This window comes from Chinchilla lanigera, unplaced genomic scaffold (assembly GCF_000276665.1).
Source record: "Chinchilla lanigera isolate Chin_1 unplaced genomic scaffold, ChiLan1.0 scaffold00007, whole genome shotgun sequence".
Taxonomy (NCBI): domain Eukaryota; kingdom Metazoa; phylum Chordata; class Mammalia; order Rodentia; family Chinchillidae; genus Chinchilla; species Chinchilla lanigera.
This window is the reverse complement of record NW_004955408.1, coordinates 11,387,305-11,404,909: the sequence shown is the minus strand read 5'-3', so window position 1 is coordinate 11,404,909 and position 17,605 is coordinate 11,387,305. Positions and strand designations below refer to the sequence as shown.

At 40.3% G+C, this 17,605-nt stretch overlaps 1 protein-coding gene across 1 annotated transcript in view; it reads right to left on the bottom strand.

The window, feature by feature from the left end:
• The window catches only part of Itk (IL2-inducible T-cell kinase), a 60,302-nt gene extending 42,987 nt beyond the window's left edge, over nt 1-17,315 (bottom strand). Inside the window, exon 1 of the mRNA XM_005376228.2 lies at nt 17,054-17,315. Coding sequence (XP_005376285.1) covers nt 17,054-17,191 — 138 coding nt within the window. The 5' untranslated portion in view covers nt 17,192-17,315. The remainder of the gene's footprint in view (nt 1-17,053) is intronic.
• Between the last annotated feature and the right edge of the window lie 290 nt (nt 17,316-17,605).

Below are 17,605 nucleotides of genomic sequence, written 5' to 3'. Positions count from 1 at the left end.
GAAAAATATCAGACACTTGAGAACAGAGGGAGATATGGTAATGGAATTTTAAGCATCAGCCAAGGGCATTTTTTCACTGAATCAATAAAGGGATGGTGCATTTCAGACTTTCCTGGGGTCTCACTCTAACAGTAACTGTATGGAGCAGTATCTGAATTTCCCTAAGTCCAGGAAATCTTTCTTTAGGATGATTTTAACAAGGCATTGCAAATGTTTCGTTCAATGCCCCTTCTGGGTGTGTACAGCTATTGTACCATCTGAAATTTCAGTGGTATACATGAAATTAAAACTTATGTCCTACTGAAGTGAAACTTAAGTGACTGATATGGGGGTTATTTCCCCCACCCACAGCAAAGTTCACATTAGCAGTTCTAAAATTGGTTTTAAGGAGTCTTCCTAGATTTGGGTTTCATCTCCTCTGCAAAGCCCGCTTAATGGGAGCCACAAATTCCTTGCCATTCTCCTAGCTCAGTTTTCTGTGTCTAATGAAAAGGAGTGCTGTCAAACAGTGGGAAGAGAAAAGCAGGGATTCAGGGCTTGGAAAAGGCAGGATCTGAATCCCTGCAGTGATTGGGGCACTGGGTAAGTGGTGTGCTCTGAGCTCAGTTCTCGTGGGTCCTCTTAGACCTCTTAGTTCTCCAGCACCAGTGCAGATGCTGGTAGCTGCTGCTCAAGGCTGCCATGACCTGAGCCATGGGAGTACGCAAGATAAAGATGCAATCACTGATATCTCTATGGAAAAAGTACTTTTTGGGAAGAGAAGCCATGCAACTGTTATTGGCTGCTACTAATCCCTCCTTTGCCCCAGCCTATCTTCAAGTGGACCTAATGCAGAGGAACTTGATAGCTCTGGGATGGTCTGGGGCAAAGGCAGCTGAGGGTGAGGCTCCCTGGGCCAATTTAAAGCCAGGAAACTCCCTATCCATACCTGCTCTCTTTTCTTTCCTCATCTCCACAGACCTGTTACTCAGAGCTAACCCACCGTCATCCGGCTTTCATTACTTCAGCGCTGTCACACTGTGGTTTACTAGGAGGCTGGCTGTGGGGAAGACAGTGTAGTCTTTCTTAAGGTCTGCCATGTTTTCAGTAGGAGTACTCTGACTGCCCAAGGTAAAAGGTGCGAATTTACACAAAGGAAGAACACGGAAAAAAAAAAAAGGAGAGAAATCAAAAAACTACTATTGTCTTAAAACAGTGTGAGGGTAATTCATGATCCTGTATTCAAATTATGAATGTATTTTCTCATAAGAAACTGTTTAAGAACAGTTTAAGGCCAGTTGGAGTGGTCCTAGGGTTTGGAAGCAGGGGGTAAAAAGAACACTTTTCTTTTTTTACTTTATACCCTTCTATACTGTTTGAATATTTTGCCATGAGCAAGCATTTCTTTTACTGTATTAAAAAAAAACAAACAGTTAAAGCCAGGTGTGGTGGTACATGCCTATAATCTCAGAACTCTGGAAGGCTGAGGCAGGAGGATTATTAGTTCAAACCCAGCCCAAGCAACTCAGGGATTTGGTGAAACTGTTTCTCAAAACAAAGACTAAGCTGGATGTGGTAGTGCACACCTGTAATTCCAGCACTCGGGAGGCTGAGGCAGGAGGAACCCTTTGAGTTCAAGGTCAGTCAGGGCTACATAGCGAGTTCAAGGTCAGCCTGAACTGCATAGTGAGACCCTATTCCCTCCCCCAAAAAACTAAATTAAAACAAAAAGTAAAATTAAAACGGGCAAAAATGTAGCTCACTGTGAAGGCCCTGGGTTCAATCTCTAATACTGCACAGGTGCACACAGACATTCACACATACCCACACACACACACACACACACACAGTTAAATAAAATAAATAAATACATTTCTTTTATACGGCTTTCCCCATGGACATGTTTGTTCCCAATGTATTAGGATATAGTAGAAGGATATTCACATCAACATTGTTTATGATACTAAGAAAATCTAGAGAAACTCAAATATCTATCCATCAGTAGACAAAGCTTAAGTTAGTTATCATGCACCCATTCTGACTAGTATCTGACCATTAATAAAGAATAGAACTGATCTACACAGAGGAACACAAATACAGGCTAAATGTAACAAGGGCAAATGTAAACCGAAGTGAAGTATCTCATTTTTGAAAAAGAGATGAAATATATATTAGTATGTACAATACCCAAAGAGAAAATCTAAGAAGACAGATTATCCAAGCGGCCAGCACTGGCTCTCTCTTGTGGGTGTCAGCATGGCATGATTTTATGGTGGAATAAATTTCTCTGATATTTGAAGTTTTTTACAGTGAGCATAAAGAATGACAAAAAGCAGAAGGAAAAGAAAGTAATGTTGACAGCCGTTGGAAATTTTACAAACACCACACTGTCGTGCAGTGCTGGTGAGGACTGGGAGAGGGGTGCCCTTTAATTGCTGGGTGTGTACAGTGACGCCGCTCTTGGTCCTCATAACCTCACGTCCCCATTAGCAGGCAGTGGCAGCCAGCCGCCCCTGGCACCTGTGGTTCAACAGCCCTCGAGGTTCAGATTCACGACAGTTCCTCTTACGTTCTTCTTGGAGGATGGCCATTTTCTTCATAAATTTAACAAAGCAATTCTGTGTGCCTTCATGTGGTTATATTTATCTTATAAATGAAGCAATAACTCAGGAGTAATTTCTAAGCCCAATTCGTAGTACATAAAGGTAATGATTCTAGGATGTTTCTTAGAGTTCGTTTAGATTCACTTACAAAAACGGGAAGAGAGAAAAGGACTGGCGTGGAAACCAAGATCAAGGACTAAGTGTCATAGGCCAAGGAAGTGCAGCCCCTAAGAGCCCTGAACACTGTGGCTCTCAGCATCCCTAGTCTGATCCCTCTTTCAGAGCCCAACTCTTGCCAGAATAGGAAATAAGAGATGGCTAATGAGTTTGAAAGAATACATTTCTATGTCTTCCTCTCAAGCACTGAGGGTTCAGTAGCCAAAGTATGTAAGTAACTAACAACTTCATTGGGGCTGGGGATTTAGCTCAGCGGCAAAAGCGCCTGCCTGGCAAGCACAAGGTCGTGAGTTCGATTCCCGGTACTGGAGAAAAAAAAAAAAAAAAAAAAAAAAAAAAAAAAAAAACCACTTCATTGCATTTCAGGAAATAACTCCTTACACAGAGAGTATGTTCAATGAATATATGTTGATGGATGGGTTGAGGGTACAGCAAGTAAGATGAAGTATGATGCAAAAGCTGATGTTTGTGCCCTATGACAAAACTGCTAATGGAAATTCTTGGGATAAGAGTTCCAGGATAATTGTTAGATGAATAAAAACCTCTCAACAATGAAAAAGTAAATTAAAATGCCTGCACAAAGAATTTAGGTAAGAGAAGAACAGCTCCTACAAATTATGGAGGATGCTAACAACTTTATAGAAAAATGGAGGAAAGACTATAAATGTTTCTAAAACACACAAAAAGATGCTCAAAGTTACTATGGTGACAGAAATGGAAGTAAATTTTACCTAGATACCATTAAAAAAACTTATCATACTAGCAAAGATCAAAACACAAGATACTGGTGTTATTGAGATTTTGAGAGAACAAGCATCACACACATGACCCTGGGGAAAGTTAATTGGTACAACCTCTGTGGATAGTGATCACATTATATTTAACAAAATAACAGATGCAAATATCCTTTGACTCAGCATTCCTGCTTCTGGGTATATTTCTATAGAGCCCAGGGCCTCTCAACCTTAGCATATTTTGGGATAGGTCTTTATTTTGAGTCTTTTCTATGCATTTTAGGATATTTAGCAGCATCCTTGACCTCTAAACTCTAGATACCAGTGGTACTTATTTTCATAGTGATGACAATCAAAAATTTCTCCAGACATTGCCAAATTTCCTCTGGTAGGTAAAATTACCTGGTTGAGAATAACTATAATACTCATGACAAGTGACACAGCTGCAAAGGTACTCCTTCCTCATTGCTTTGCTAACCAAGTGACTGGAAACAGACTAAATTTAAAACAGAGATATTTTATCCATATATGAAATATACCACCATTAAAAGCACAAAGCATTTTATGTATTGGTATAGATTGATCTCTGATATATATTGTTAACCAACTAAAAAAATGAAGAGTGTGTGTAGATTATGCTGCCATTTAATAGAAAATAAGGGAAAGAATGCCTATCTGTATTTACATGTATATGGATAAAGTATCATTAAAAGAGTTTATAAGACATCCATCATACAGGTTGCTTTCAGACAAAGACGTAGCAGGACTTGGGACAAAGATGAGAGATTTTGTTATATTAATATTCTGTAATTTAAAAAAAAATTATGTGGAGGCATTATCTATCCAAGACAAAATTTGTTCTGTGTCTTACAAAAGATTGACAAATTAAAGTGCCTATTAAAATACACAGATATGAAGTCCAACAGGCACAGGGCAAGGGGACCAGGGTTCATTCCAGCAAGAGTCAATTTGTTTTGTGAGTGAGGTATATCAACTGGAAACACCATTAAAAAATAACATGAGCAGTACTAACCCTAATGTCAATGAGATTTATAGTGGACTTGTGTTTTTAGAAATTGAAACTGCCTCTTCCTGAATGCAGAGAAATTTGGAATCAGACTGTGGCCACAGATTCATGTGTTCGTGGTGCCCTTGTGTTACGGTCACCTAGGCTGAGACGATGGCTTTTGCCTGTCACACCTGCTGCAAGTGTCCTGGCCTCCACAGACAACCTCTGTGTCTCCAAGTGCCCAGTGGAGGTTAGTATTTAAAAATAAAGAATCAGGAACCATGACTGCAATTTCTACCACACTATAGTTTTCTCACGTGGTATTGTGTACTTAACAGTGTTCTTTAAATGGACTCACTTTCTTCACAGAAGCAGACTTATTCTAAAAGAGAATTTTAAATCACCACCGCAGATTGAAGGACGCTCATTTTTAATACAAATTATAATAAACACATGACCAACTAAACTAAAAAACACGTTAAAACATTATCTCTAAATGAATTGTCTGTGAGCTGGCCTTGTTTGGATTGTGCAAAAGCGTGAGGTTTGATACTAATCAAAGTCAGTCTCACTTTCTGGGGCCCTGGCAGGCCACGGGTAGGAGAGGGTTCTGAGCGGTTTCCTTGTCCTGCTTCAACATGAAGACCTCCTTTTCTGTCTGTTTTATTTACATGGATGAAGGTAGCATGTATGAGTTTGTGTTAAAAAAGAGTTCTACATTTTAAACAGTTTGAACACCACTGATCTAATCCAATTACTCAATTTTCTGGACAAGAAAGCCAAATCCCAGATAGAGTAAGGGACTGACCGAAGTCACCTAAGTGCCAAGTCTCCATTCTGATAAGCCATTCTTGCTCCTTTGCCTGTCTCACTTCTCTAGAATTGTAGCCTGCATGACACCCGCAAAGCCTCAGATCCTCTGTAGCGCTAGAACTGACCTCCCTTGGTGCAGGTGCAGCCGTCCAAAGTGGTTTTCATGAAAACGTGCTAAAACCCATCGCACCTTTATTAGGCACATGATGGCCTAACCCAAAGAGCTTTCAAGTGAGCCTTCTGAGATCCCACAAGATGGTCCGTTAAGTAGAAGGATGTTTTGTAGCTTTTTTGACGCACTTCTTAAATCTTACTGTGCAGGTAGTAGCCCCCTTTATATGTACACAACACTGACTTTAAATCAATCTCACCCATGTATAAAGTATTACGAATTTTCCTTCTCACCATAACATCCAAGACATACCATAAAGAGCATACACTGAAATTACAATAATGGGTTCTTTTGTTTTTATTAGTTCCCTTTTCAAATCCTTCCTAATGGGTCTGGTAATAAATATGAGTGTCCTCGTTTGCTGCCTTAAATTCTTTGAAGATGCTGTAGCAACAAATGGTTGAGGCTAGAAATTGTTCTCATTCTGTGACAGTTATCCTGCTTGGGGCATTGTACCCTAAGAAGCCGATTTTGCAGGGACACAGCCTATATTAGGCATTCTGTTATTTTTCAAGGTTTTCATTATACTTGGAAACACACTGAGTGTGACAATAGATCGCAGATATGCGTATGCATTTTTCTGCATACCTAAAATAGATATGTACAGGTATATCCCTGCAATTAACTGACTCAACAATTAAAAATTTTATATACATTACTTTGGAGACCATTTAGGAATATGGGACTATATTTATACAAAGAAATGGAAAGAGTTGAATACAAGTTGCCATGTGGTATGATTATAACTAAGTGAGAGATGTATTTCCATGAACAGAAAAAACAGTGCATGCAGAGGGATTGACACGATGCCGTAGACCAACAGTGGCAAACATCTCAGAGCTCTCACTGACAAACAGCTTGTGGAGGCACACGAGCCACAGGTGCGCCACCACGGCTATAGACAAAAGAGTTATGGAGAAGATTTTGAGTGTAGTTATTTCCTGAACTGTATTTATTTTTTTAAATTTACTTTTTGACATAGGGTCTTGCTATGTAGCTCAAGCTGGCTTTGAGCTCCTGGCGATCCTCCTGCCTCAGCCTCCCAAGTGCTGCAATTACAGGTGTGCACCGTCACACCCAGTTTGTTTCCTTAATTTTTTTTAACAGTATAAAGAGCTGAAAATTTACTCCTTTCTCTCTTGAGATTCATCAAGGTCCATTTCACTGATTTCTAACTTGTTTTCTGTCTTTGTTGCCAAAGATTACCTTATTCCTACCCTACTTAAATAGGCACTTTTCCTATTGAAACATGTTTTTGGGTTAAAAAAAAAAACCCAGGAAGAAGCATGCCACAAGAAAGTTAAAAAATAAATGAAGAACAGCTCAGAGAACAGGATATTGTACAACAGAACAGACCACCACAGTAGCATTTACCCAGCTTTTTGCATTCTCTTCTTGTCTTGTGTATCCTCTGCGGGCCCTACAGCTGTCGGAACAAGCGCATGTGCGTGTAAAGTGGGTGGTGTTGTGCTCCTGCTTCAGCCCTTTGGTAGCTTCTCCTTGTAGTGGAAATAAAATCTAAACTACTCACCAGGATCCACCATGGCTCATGGAGCTGGCTTCTGCCTTTGCATCTTTTGCCTTTGCTCTTAAACTCTGAATGTACAAGTCTCTCTATTCCTCATGCAAGCCAAGCCTTTTTCTACCTCAGGGTCTGCACACTTGCAGTTCTCTCTGATCAGAATGCTCTTTCTTTCCTCATTGGACAGGCACTTTCCTCATCCTTCAAACCTCAGCTTAGATATCAATCTCTTCTCTAATCACCCTCCCCTCTCAGCCTCTGCTAATGCTTAAACTTATTATAGGACCTACCAGCCTGTATCTGTCCTGTGTAGTCAGATACTGTCTTATTGTCTGTCTCCCCCAACGGAACAGGGAGGACACCTTATCCCTATTGGTATCACTGTTTTCTTCACATCTAGCACAGTGCCTGGCACATAGTAGGTGCTTAAGAAATGATTGTAATCTAAACCTACCAAAATTGAAACATTTCCCTGGTACAGTATTAGGTCAAGAAAAATATATATCAGTTTTAGAGAAATTCCTATGTTTCAATTTTTTGTATCAAGCAGGTATAATTTATATGACTCTATGTATGCATATTTTGATCTTTTATTATTTTAATTGTACAAATTAAAATAGCACAAGTTATGTAATTATTTTAATGGTACAAATTGTACTGTTTAATCATTCAGTATAGGCATATAGTACGCAATGATCAAATCAGGGCGGTTATCAATGCCATAGCCTTAGTTTTTTTTTTAAAGAATGTGTGGTTAACACATAATAATTATGCATATTTGTGGGGCACAATGTCATGTTTCAATACATATATACAATATGTTCTGATCAAATCAAAGTGACGTTTTCATTTCCTGATTGTTACTTTGTGTTTGGAGCCTCTGAGCTCCTTTCTTCTAACTAAAGACACAAAGTACATAGTAGTCTTTTCACAAACACAGAGTAGATGTTTGGGAACTGTAGCTCTCCCCGACAGTTCTGCAGACCACTAGAACTTCTATCTGTGTTGGGGAACTAATGATCTAACTTCCCACTGTCCCTCTTACGCCCAAGCCTTCCCAGCTTCTAGTAATAATTATTCTATTTTCTGATCAACTTTGTAAAACATCCACATATGAGAAAAAACACGAACAATTTATCATTCTATGTCTGACTTATTTTGTTTAGCATGTCTTCTAGTTCTGCCTATTTTGCTGCAACTGACAGGACACCACTTTTTATGGCTGAATAATATTCACACACACACACACATATATATACATATATATGTATATATATATGTGTGTGGGTTGACAACTGGTGGTCAACTTGTAACACCCAGCTGAACTGAACCAGCATGGTGCTGGGTGCAGGAGGCCCCCCTGAAGATTGTTGCAAACAGCATAAAAACGAGAACTGGAGAGGAAATAAAAGCTGTTAGGGAGCTGTTAGTTCTCCTGGAGCTGTTGTTTCACTTGGAGGAGCTTGTCACGCTGGCTTTCCTGATATGAACTTGGCTGTTCTCATTGTCAGAGGAGCTTGGGACCTTATTGTCACTGAGGATGGCTGTGGTATTTTTTGGGGGAGCTCTGGTCTTTACTTTGAGTGTTGCTTCCTGGTTCCAGTGCAGAACCCTCAGCCTGCTAGCACAGATCCTTCATCCCACTGGCACAGACTTTCTAGCTTCCACTACTGACCTTTGGGCCTTCCCGGTGTAGATCTATGCAACAGGCCTGCCTGAGACATTATGCATGGGCTCGTGGGAGGCATTGTTATGGGATCTAGGTCTTCAGCTGGACTCATGCAGGACATTGCTGTGGGATCCAGGCCCTCAGCTGGATTCTTTTGGTCTTTAGTGTATGGATAGATTTCCTGCACTCTTTTGTACTAAACCCTTTGGGTGACTATTATAAAATAATCCTATGTGTCCCATATTAAATTGTTCCTCTTGCAACCCCTGACTATGACAGTATATATATATATATAATGTATATATAATATTTTTACATAGTCATCTGTTGATGGGCACTTAGGTTGATTCCATGTCTTTGCTACCGTGAACAGTACCACAATGCACATGGGTGTGCAGGTATAGGGTAAATCTGTTTTACTTTCTTGAGGAAGCTCTGAGCTGGTCTTCATTGTGAATGCACTAAGTTATAGTCCCACCAGCACTGTATGAGACTTCCTTTTTCTCCATATCTTTTCCAGCATTTTTTTTTTTTTTCTGGTACCAGGAATCAAACTCACAACCTCACACTTGCCAGGCAGTGCTGTGCCACTGAACTAAATCCCCAGCCCTGGTGATAGCTTTTCTAACTGGGATGAAAAGATATTTCCCATGTGGTGTTCATTTGCACTTCCCTGATGGATAATGAAGTTGACTATTTTTAAAAATAAGTTTATTGGACATTTGGATTTATTTTCAAAAAGTGCTTATTTGTATCTTTTGCCCATTTCTAATTGTATTATTCATTGTACCTTTACTGAGCTTTTACAATTTGTTATACAGTCTGGATATTAATCCTTTCGTAGATGAACAGTATAAGAGGAACATGCTTATAAATAACTTTAGATTAGGTGGTATGGTAGTGCATATCTATCATCCCACTCTGGAAGGCTAAGGCAGGAGGATCACAAGTTCAAACCCAGCCTGTGCAGCTTAGTGACTTACAGAGACTGTCTCAAAATAAAAAAGAATTTTAAAGAGGGACTGAGATGTAGTTCAGTGTGAAGGATCTAGGTTCAATCCCCAGTACCACAACAAACAAACAAACAAAAAAAAATCCCTTAGATTAATGGGAGTGATATGGTAACAGAAGACCTACATCAAGTTCTTATTAAATTAGCAAAAAATCCCTTAGATTAATGGGAGTGATATGGTAACAGAAGACCTACATCAAGTTCTTATTAAATTAGCATATTAAAACCTTGCACTGAATTTCAAAGAACGAATCAGATAGCTGATCTAAAGAAGGAATTTTATCTGGATAAGAAAGCCTGAGAACTGCTCCCTTCTCTGGATCTCTCAGTGAGGCCCTGGGGAGTTATGAAGGTAAATCCACACTGAGATGGAGAAGTACAAACAGCAAATAAATATATTATTTATGTTCAGTATCACTGGAACTCAAGCGTTATGAAAGTAAAACAACAGAGATTCCACTGGGATTTCTCATTCCAGAAAGAATGGCAATTATCAAGAAATCAACCAATAACAAGTGCTGGTGGGGCTATGGGGAGAAGATAACTCTTCATTACCGCTAAAGGGAGTGTGGACTGGTGCAGTCACTGTGGAAATCAGTGTGGAGATTCCTCAGAAAACTAAAACTAGAGGTTTCATTTGACTCAGCTGTTCCCCTTCTTGGTATCTTCCTGAAAGAGTTAAAGGCATCATACCACAGTGATATATGGACACCCATGTTTATAGCAGCACAGTTTGTAATACTTAAATCTTGGAAATAGCCCAGATGCCCATCAGTGAATGAATGAATAAGGAAAATGTGGTTTTTATATACAGTGGAGTACTACTCTGCCATAAAGAAGGATAGCTGGAGACATTTTTAGGTAAACGGATGCACCTTGAGACCACATTTTTAAGTGAGATAAATCCGACACATGTGCTTAAATATGTCATTGTTTCTCTTATGTCAGAAGCTGAAAGCATAAATTTAAGCACCACAGTGGATGATAGATATTGGGAAGTAGGAAGAAAATGTTCAAATGGGAAGGGGAGTGAGGGAGAAGTGAGGGGGAAGGGAAGGAAGTGAAAAAGAAAAAAGAAAGTAGAAGGATAGAAACGGAAATGAAGCTTTTGTAAATAAGGAGGGAAAGGAGGGTTGAAGGTAGCAGAGGGCAATGGGGGAGGAAGAAGAATCAAGATATATTATTTGTACAGGTACCAATGCCTTATGATGAACCTCATTCTTACGTATATCACAAGCATACCGATAAAATTAATTTAAAAAATAAATGCAATTCTTAAGAAAATGCAGTCATGAGAATGGATTAAGAATATAAATACAGTGAAACCCTGAAAAAAAATTAAGTGTGTGTCTCCTTTACCTCGTCCTAGTTCTGATGCTGCCGGGAACTTGAGCTTGGAACAAAATTCAGAAGGAAAACAGACACGGTAGAGTTGCATAGAAAGTGTGGGGTGAAGTAAGATCACAGAGGCAGGCAGAGACCATAGAATGGAGGGGTTTGCGGGTTATGGCTGAGAAGTTGCTTAAATACACTACACAGTGATAGGCAGCTTTCAGGCAGGGGCTGGTACATGATTTATAATTTTGAAAGTTCACTCTAACTGTGTGGTAGACCAGTGCTAACGCCTTGAGTGCTGCAGGAGTTCAGTTGGAATCAACTGAGTCACAGGGAAATGAAGCGGGAGGAGGCCGACTGAGGAAAGTCTCAGGCGGAACCTCATCTCCAGAGAGCTTAGCCGCCGAAGGAAGGAAGGGTGGCTAAGTGAGGGGGAGGGAAAAAAGAGCAGAGTTGCAAGGTTCTCCTAGAGAGAGCTGGGAGCTGAGGAGCTTGGCCCTCCTGTTCACACCTGCATGTGCTTTTCAAGCCTGGCTGTCAAAATTACAACCCCCGAATTCTCCTATTTCTTGTTCAGGGAGACCATCACGACTCCCCACCGAGGAGTGTCAGTTACTCGCTTGTATGCTCATAATTTCCCTCTTCATGTCCCACGATGCTTTGTTGTCTATTCTTTGAGCATTGAGACTTTCTCTATTCGGAGTTCATTTTTCTTACTCTAACTTCCATCTGGATCTAGATCTTATTTCCTTTTTCCTCATTGCTTTTCTCCCTTTCTGCTTTTATTTTACCTGCCATCTCCTGAGTGAACTGTATGTCTCAGACACTATTGTGGACTCTGGTAACATTGTGTCCAGCAAAGTGGATGCTTGCCTTCAGAGAGTTATTGTGAAATGGAGGAGGTTGCGGGGGAAGGACATTAATACAATAATAATGATAGATGGGTAATGATGACTTTGGCGTGTACTCTGAAAAAAGGAACACTTGCTACTACGGCAGAACATGGCAGGAGGCTCTGATCTGCTTGAGGGGATTCAAGGAAAACTTCTCTCAGCAAGTGACATTTAAGATGAGGCTTTAAAGTTGAAGCCAATCTGGTGTGATTGGAACTTAGATGAGAGGAAGAGGGATGTGAGCTGGAACAGCCCGGTCGATTCTGGTGTCCCTCTTTTGTTAATAGGAAAGATGCTGAAACACTACGTCACTTCTGAGGAAGGTCGTCATGTGAAAGCTCGTGCAGGCCGCTGTGTGGAGAAAGGAGTGTTAGGGGCTAAGATGGCGGGCACAAGGAGGCCCTTAGAGATGTCCCCAGGTGAGAGATGTTGGTGGCTTCTACCAGGAAGGTCACTATGGAAATCTGGGGAGATTTTAGAGAAACTTTGGGAGATAAATCTGGCTGGAGCTTCCATTTCTTTTTGGACACACTGGAGCTCCCTAAAGTGAGTGAAGATAAGGATTAACCTGAAGTGTGTATGGAAATAGACCTCATGGTATACCTCATTGCGAGGTAGTCGTGTAGCCTGGGATGGTGATTTTCTAGACCACCCTTCAGATTAAGGACTTCAGAGCAAGGGCACACCATACTCTCTGTAATAACCCAATGGGGTTCCCAATTACCAAGGAGTAACAACTGTTCGTAGAAATAAGCACCATTACTCAGGGAAGTGCGAAGGCTCTGGAGACATAAGGGGTCTCGGGCAAGTTACTTAAACTCCCTTTTCTTCCATTTCCTGATCTAGAAATGGGGGTTATAATACTTCCTAACTTTCAGGACGGTTACCAAGTTTAGACAAAGTAATCTCTATTTAGTCCAGAGCTTGACACACACAGTAAGTGCTCAGCTTCAGTAAATGATAGTTACTATGTTACTATTATAGAATAATGGTGGCCTTTAGCTCATTAAAAAGAAGTAAGATGAAGGAATATTTAACCATTTAAAAACGCAAATAGCTTTTTTAGAGACTTTCATAGTAGTTAGTATTTTGCACAAAGTCACACAGCTCAGATGGTGAAACTGGTCTCTGATCCAGATCTCTCTGATAATGTAGGCTGCATTTTTGACCAGGGGACAGTAATGCTTCCAAAAAGCAAAGAAGAGGAACCATCTCCTCCCCTCCTGACATTTTGGGATGGGCAAATACTCTAAGAAATGGTTCTGCCGCTAGATCAGACTGCGGGTTAGGGAAGTGGAGGTCCTCACAAGGGCTCTGGCTGCTTGGGGACCTTGAGTGTCTACTCTGTCCCACAGAAACAGCGACTGCTCCCTTGCTGTGGGAAGCACAGCAAACCTGACCCTCAGGGAAATCTTTCCAGGCTTCCCGAGTGTTTTTTTAGAAGGTCTGGGTAGTGCTTGGCAAAAAAGTGTGAATAATAATCACCTTACCATGTAGCAATTAGTATTAAGGTTGTTAAATATTTTTCTCATAATTTACTTGGTAGGTAATATTAGGGTTCTTATTTTACAAATAGGAAACAGGGGCTTAAAGAGGTGAAATGTCTTAACCTGCGATCCCACCTCTGCAAGGTAGGAGAGGCAGGATTTGAACCCAGCTCTTGTTGGCCACACTGTCCTCACCCCCTGTGGCTTGTCTCCGTCTTGCTGGCCCTTCCATCGTGTGCCTACTTAAGCACCCAAGGCCCCCATTTTCCCCTTTTACCCCTTCCAGTGATCTTATATCAGTCATATGCTGCTAAGTATATTGCTTAGTTGGTAACTACCTCTCTGAAGATTATTGGTAGCTAAGCCTTCCAACAATGGAAGGTCCTAGATTTGACTTTCATTGGCCCATGAGGCTGGATTGTTAAATTTTCAGAAATTTGTGAAGAGCAGATATCATATTGGTAGCTTGATATGGCCATGATAGGAGTATTTACACCAGAGGAATTGACAAACACTGTGAATCAGTACTCCCCCAACTCCCTCCCCCGTCACAGTGACTATTACATCGCACTGCCAGGTCCTTGTCTCTCCCTGTCCTCTATTAAAGAATTTCAGGCACCAGTGACTACATTGTCTAGAAATTGGCAAGCACAGGGGAGCATCTGAGATCACGCCTGCCTGTGAGTCACCCTCTGCCAACTCGGTAAATCTTTCTGAGCCCCCGCTTCAAGCTTCAGCAAGATGGAGGAGCTTCCTGGGCCTCCAGAAAGCACTGGCATAGCACACTTGGTAAGGGAAAGAGGCGGCTGACTCCCCAGTTAAGTGCATGATAAAATAGAAGGTTCATTGAGTTATCAGGACATTAGAAAGAGGCACGGATGCTGAAAGTTCGAGTGAACACTTAGCAGGATTGCAGGATTTGTTTTTGAGAATGTAAGGAGTGATTTTTTCATATGATGTTGTTCATTCACAGATGGTTATAACTAAAAGAAACATAATGCAGAGGTAGAAAAGAAGCTGAGATCCTTAAAAGGGCCAACCTAGGATGATGCCATTTATTTTTATTGTATTTTATTTTTGTTGTTGTTGTTTTGAGACAGGGTCTCACTATGCAGTTCAGGCTGGCCTTGAGCTCCAGGTTGGCTTTGAACTCATGGCAATCTTTCCTGCTTCAGCCTCTTGAGTGCTAGGATTATAGGCATGAAAGAAAGAATCACGCAGCTTATGATGAGTGTATATTTCCCCACAAGCTAACATCTAGCCACAAAATAGGAGTTCGGGACCCTGATCTCAGCTTGATTTTGAAGAAATCTTAAGTGTATACTATCACTTGGATATGAACATATTATGCCACCATGCCATTTCCATCAGCGATGTGAAAATGGCTTTTCCTAGGTGCTGACTAAGTAACAGGGCCTATATTAAGTACTTTATGTATTAAGCTGAACTATGAAATTGCCACTGTCTGACCATGTTTTACCTGACAAATTGTCACTTCAAGTAGTTCAGCCTAAATGCACATTTATTCCTCTGAGTCTTTGTCGTCTTCTTATGAAATGGATACTATCACTGCACCCATTTGATAGATGGGAAGACTGGAAAACTGAAGCTGTAATTCAAAAATTAAAAAATTTGTGCCCCTAAGTGTAGTGCCATTTATTTATAAATGATGCACAGCATGCTTTTGTGTGCAAACCGATGATCCTAAACAATGCACTACAGATGCAGCCTACACAATACTAATTCACATATTTTTCTCAGTGACCTTGAAAAACTTTCTCACTAGTAAATTTCTACGACATTTGAAGAGAAACTTAAACAAAGAAAAGCTTTAAAAGCTGTTATTTAAGAATTTTAAAGAAATTTGACATTTGTGCATGTGTCGTAGATGCTATAGCCAAGGGCTACCCAGAAAGAATTAAATACCCCCCGAATTTTCATAATGCTCACATAAGGAAGTGGATTAATTTTTGCATTACCAACATGCAAATTGTAACCAGCGCAATCCTGAATCAAGACCATTTGTTATACGATTATTTGCAAGTAATGTGCTGAATTCACTATCAAACAGTTTATAAACAGCAACCAGTTCTAAATAAATCATATGAAGCCATATTGAGTCAGGAAAACAAATTAGTAAAAATTGTAAAATGGCCTTTGAAAAAAATGTAAAGGTATGTGACTGTTCTTTCAATACAAAACATGAACTTTAAATGTCCCATTCATAAAAAAAAGCCCTGATTGATGTCACGCAGTGTCTAAGCTCCATATGAGGAATTCCCCAAGTTCAAAACTTGGCACCTGCCACCTTCCAATGAGGCTTGGCACATGCTTATGTGTTTTTTGATTGACTGAAAAATTATCAATCAGTAAGAATCTACTGAAGATAATTTTTTTACTTCTAAAGAAGAGGGGGCATTATTTTATTTGTAACTTCAAAAGGCCAAGCATCCAGAGGCCCAAACCCAGCCTGACCTCCTCTAGGATTCCCCTACATTAATGCTGGCACCCCAAGCTCATACCTGCAACCAGCAGGTCAGACACCAACAAGGAATCTGAATACCTTTGTCTCTAAGTGACCACCAAGCACCTAATGTTATTGTCCCTTTGGTAAAATATAAGTGATAATCTCTGCTCTATTTCCCTAATAATTTAAAAAAATACAGTGATATAATAAGACATCAAATATGCTTTGAGAAAAGGCTGAGAAAGACTAGACATGCACTACTGCAGAGACACAAAGGATTCTTAAAGAAGGAAAGGATCTCACAGGTTATTTCCAGTCCTTTCCTTTGTAAAGAAAACCCCAAAAGCAGGAGGAAGACATTTGCCCAGGCGCAGTCACTCAGTGAGAAGCAGAATTTGATCTCCAGACTGCTCATCCAGTCCATTTTCTACCAAACTACACTGCTATGTTTAATTTTTCCTCTGCTCTCACTGATGCTATAGAATATGAGAATGTCTTTGGATATATAAGTAAGTTCAGTCTCACTAAGCTGCTGTAATCTCCAGGTAAGGACTGCTGGTGTACATGCAGAATAAGTTGTACACGGTACACGAGGTCTCCTGGGACATTTTTCGAGGGATACAGAGACTTGGCATTATGCCTTGCAAACTTCAGACTATTAAATACCTGGGGATTGTTATTTCAAGGTATTAGGCAGTGATGGCCATTGAAACAAATAGAGTTGAATTCATAACATTGGATATACCACTTAATCATTCTAAATACTCTTTCTTCCACTGTATAACAAGGACATCTAGCTAGATTATCCCTTGGGTCCCATCAAATACTAATATTTTATTAATCCAAGACCCATAAAATATAGCATATTTCATATGAAGTTCAATTTCTACCCAATCAAAATTTTCCACATAAAACATTATTATGATTTAAAAATTAAACTTAGCTTTCTAGGTGATGGATCCAAAGTTATAGGTTTCAGGACCAAAACTGTCTAGCACAACACCTTACCTCTTGACTCCTTTCACATTCCCCTCTGATTACTTATATTGTACACTGGTGGTTACACCCAGCCTGTTCGTGTTCCATGCATTGTTTTATCCTGTGTATATCCTTTGCAGTCAGCCCAGTCCAAATATAAAATACTATACAAAAAGAAAACACAGAAGAAAGCGATCACCTACCCCATGACGATCCTCAAAGTAGGCCAGGCTGGCTTTGGTTAAAACAAAGAAGCGGACTTTAAAATTTGAGGGAGAAGTTCTTCTCTTCTGCTGGGATTTCTTGATTAGCTGTTCTTCCAGGAGGATGAAGTTGTTCATGATCCAATTCTTGAAAAGTGATGCGTCTTGAGCATCACCCCTTAGCACAACCAGGGCAAGCAGCTTCTGAACCAGAAATGTGACCAGGAGGCAGTTGATCTTCAGAGACTCGCTCAAAGGCAGCTTGCCTCTCACGTTATCTTTCTATCAGCTTCAGCTGACAGCGCCAAGCTTCTCCTTTGATGTCAAAGGCCACAACCACTTCCTTTCGAAATTCACAAAACCCAAAGGCACACGTAAAAAAATGTACATACCCTTCGCTGGTTTGAAAACCATACTTGATTTTCAAGTATGGTTTGAAAATCACACTTGAAGAACCTTAGACTCCATCATGTATTAAGGAGCGGATTTTTAACTTTTATAGATCCTGGCTTAGTCCTTCTAGGTAAGACACTGGCACAGAGATAAGAGCAT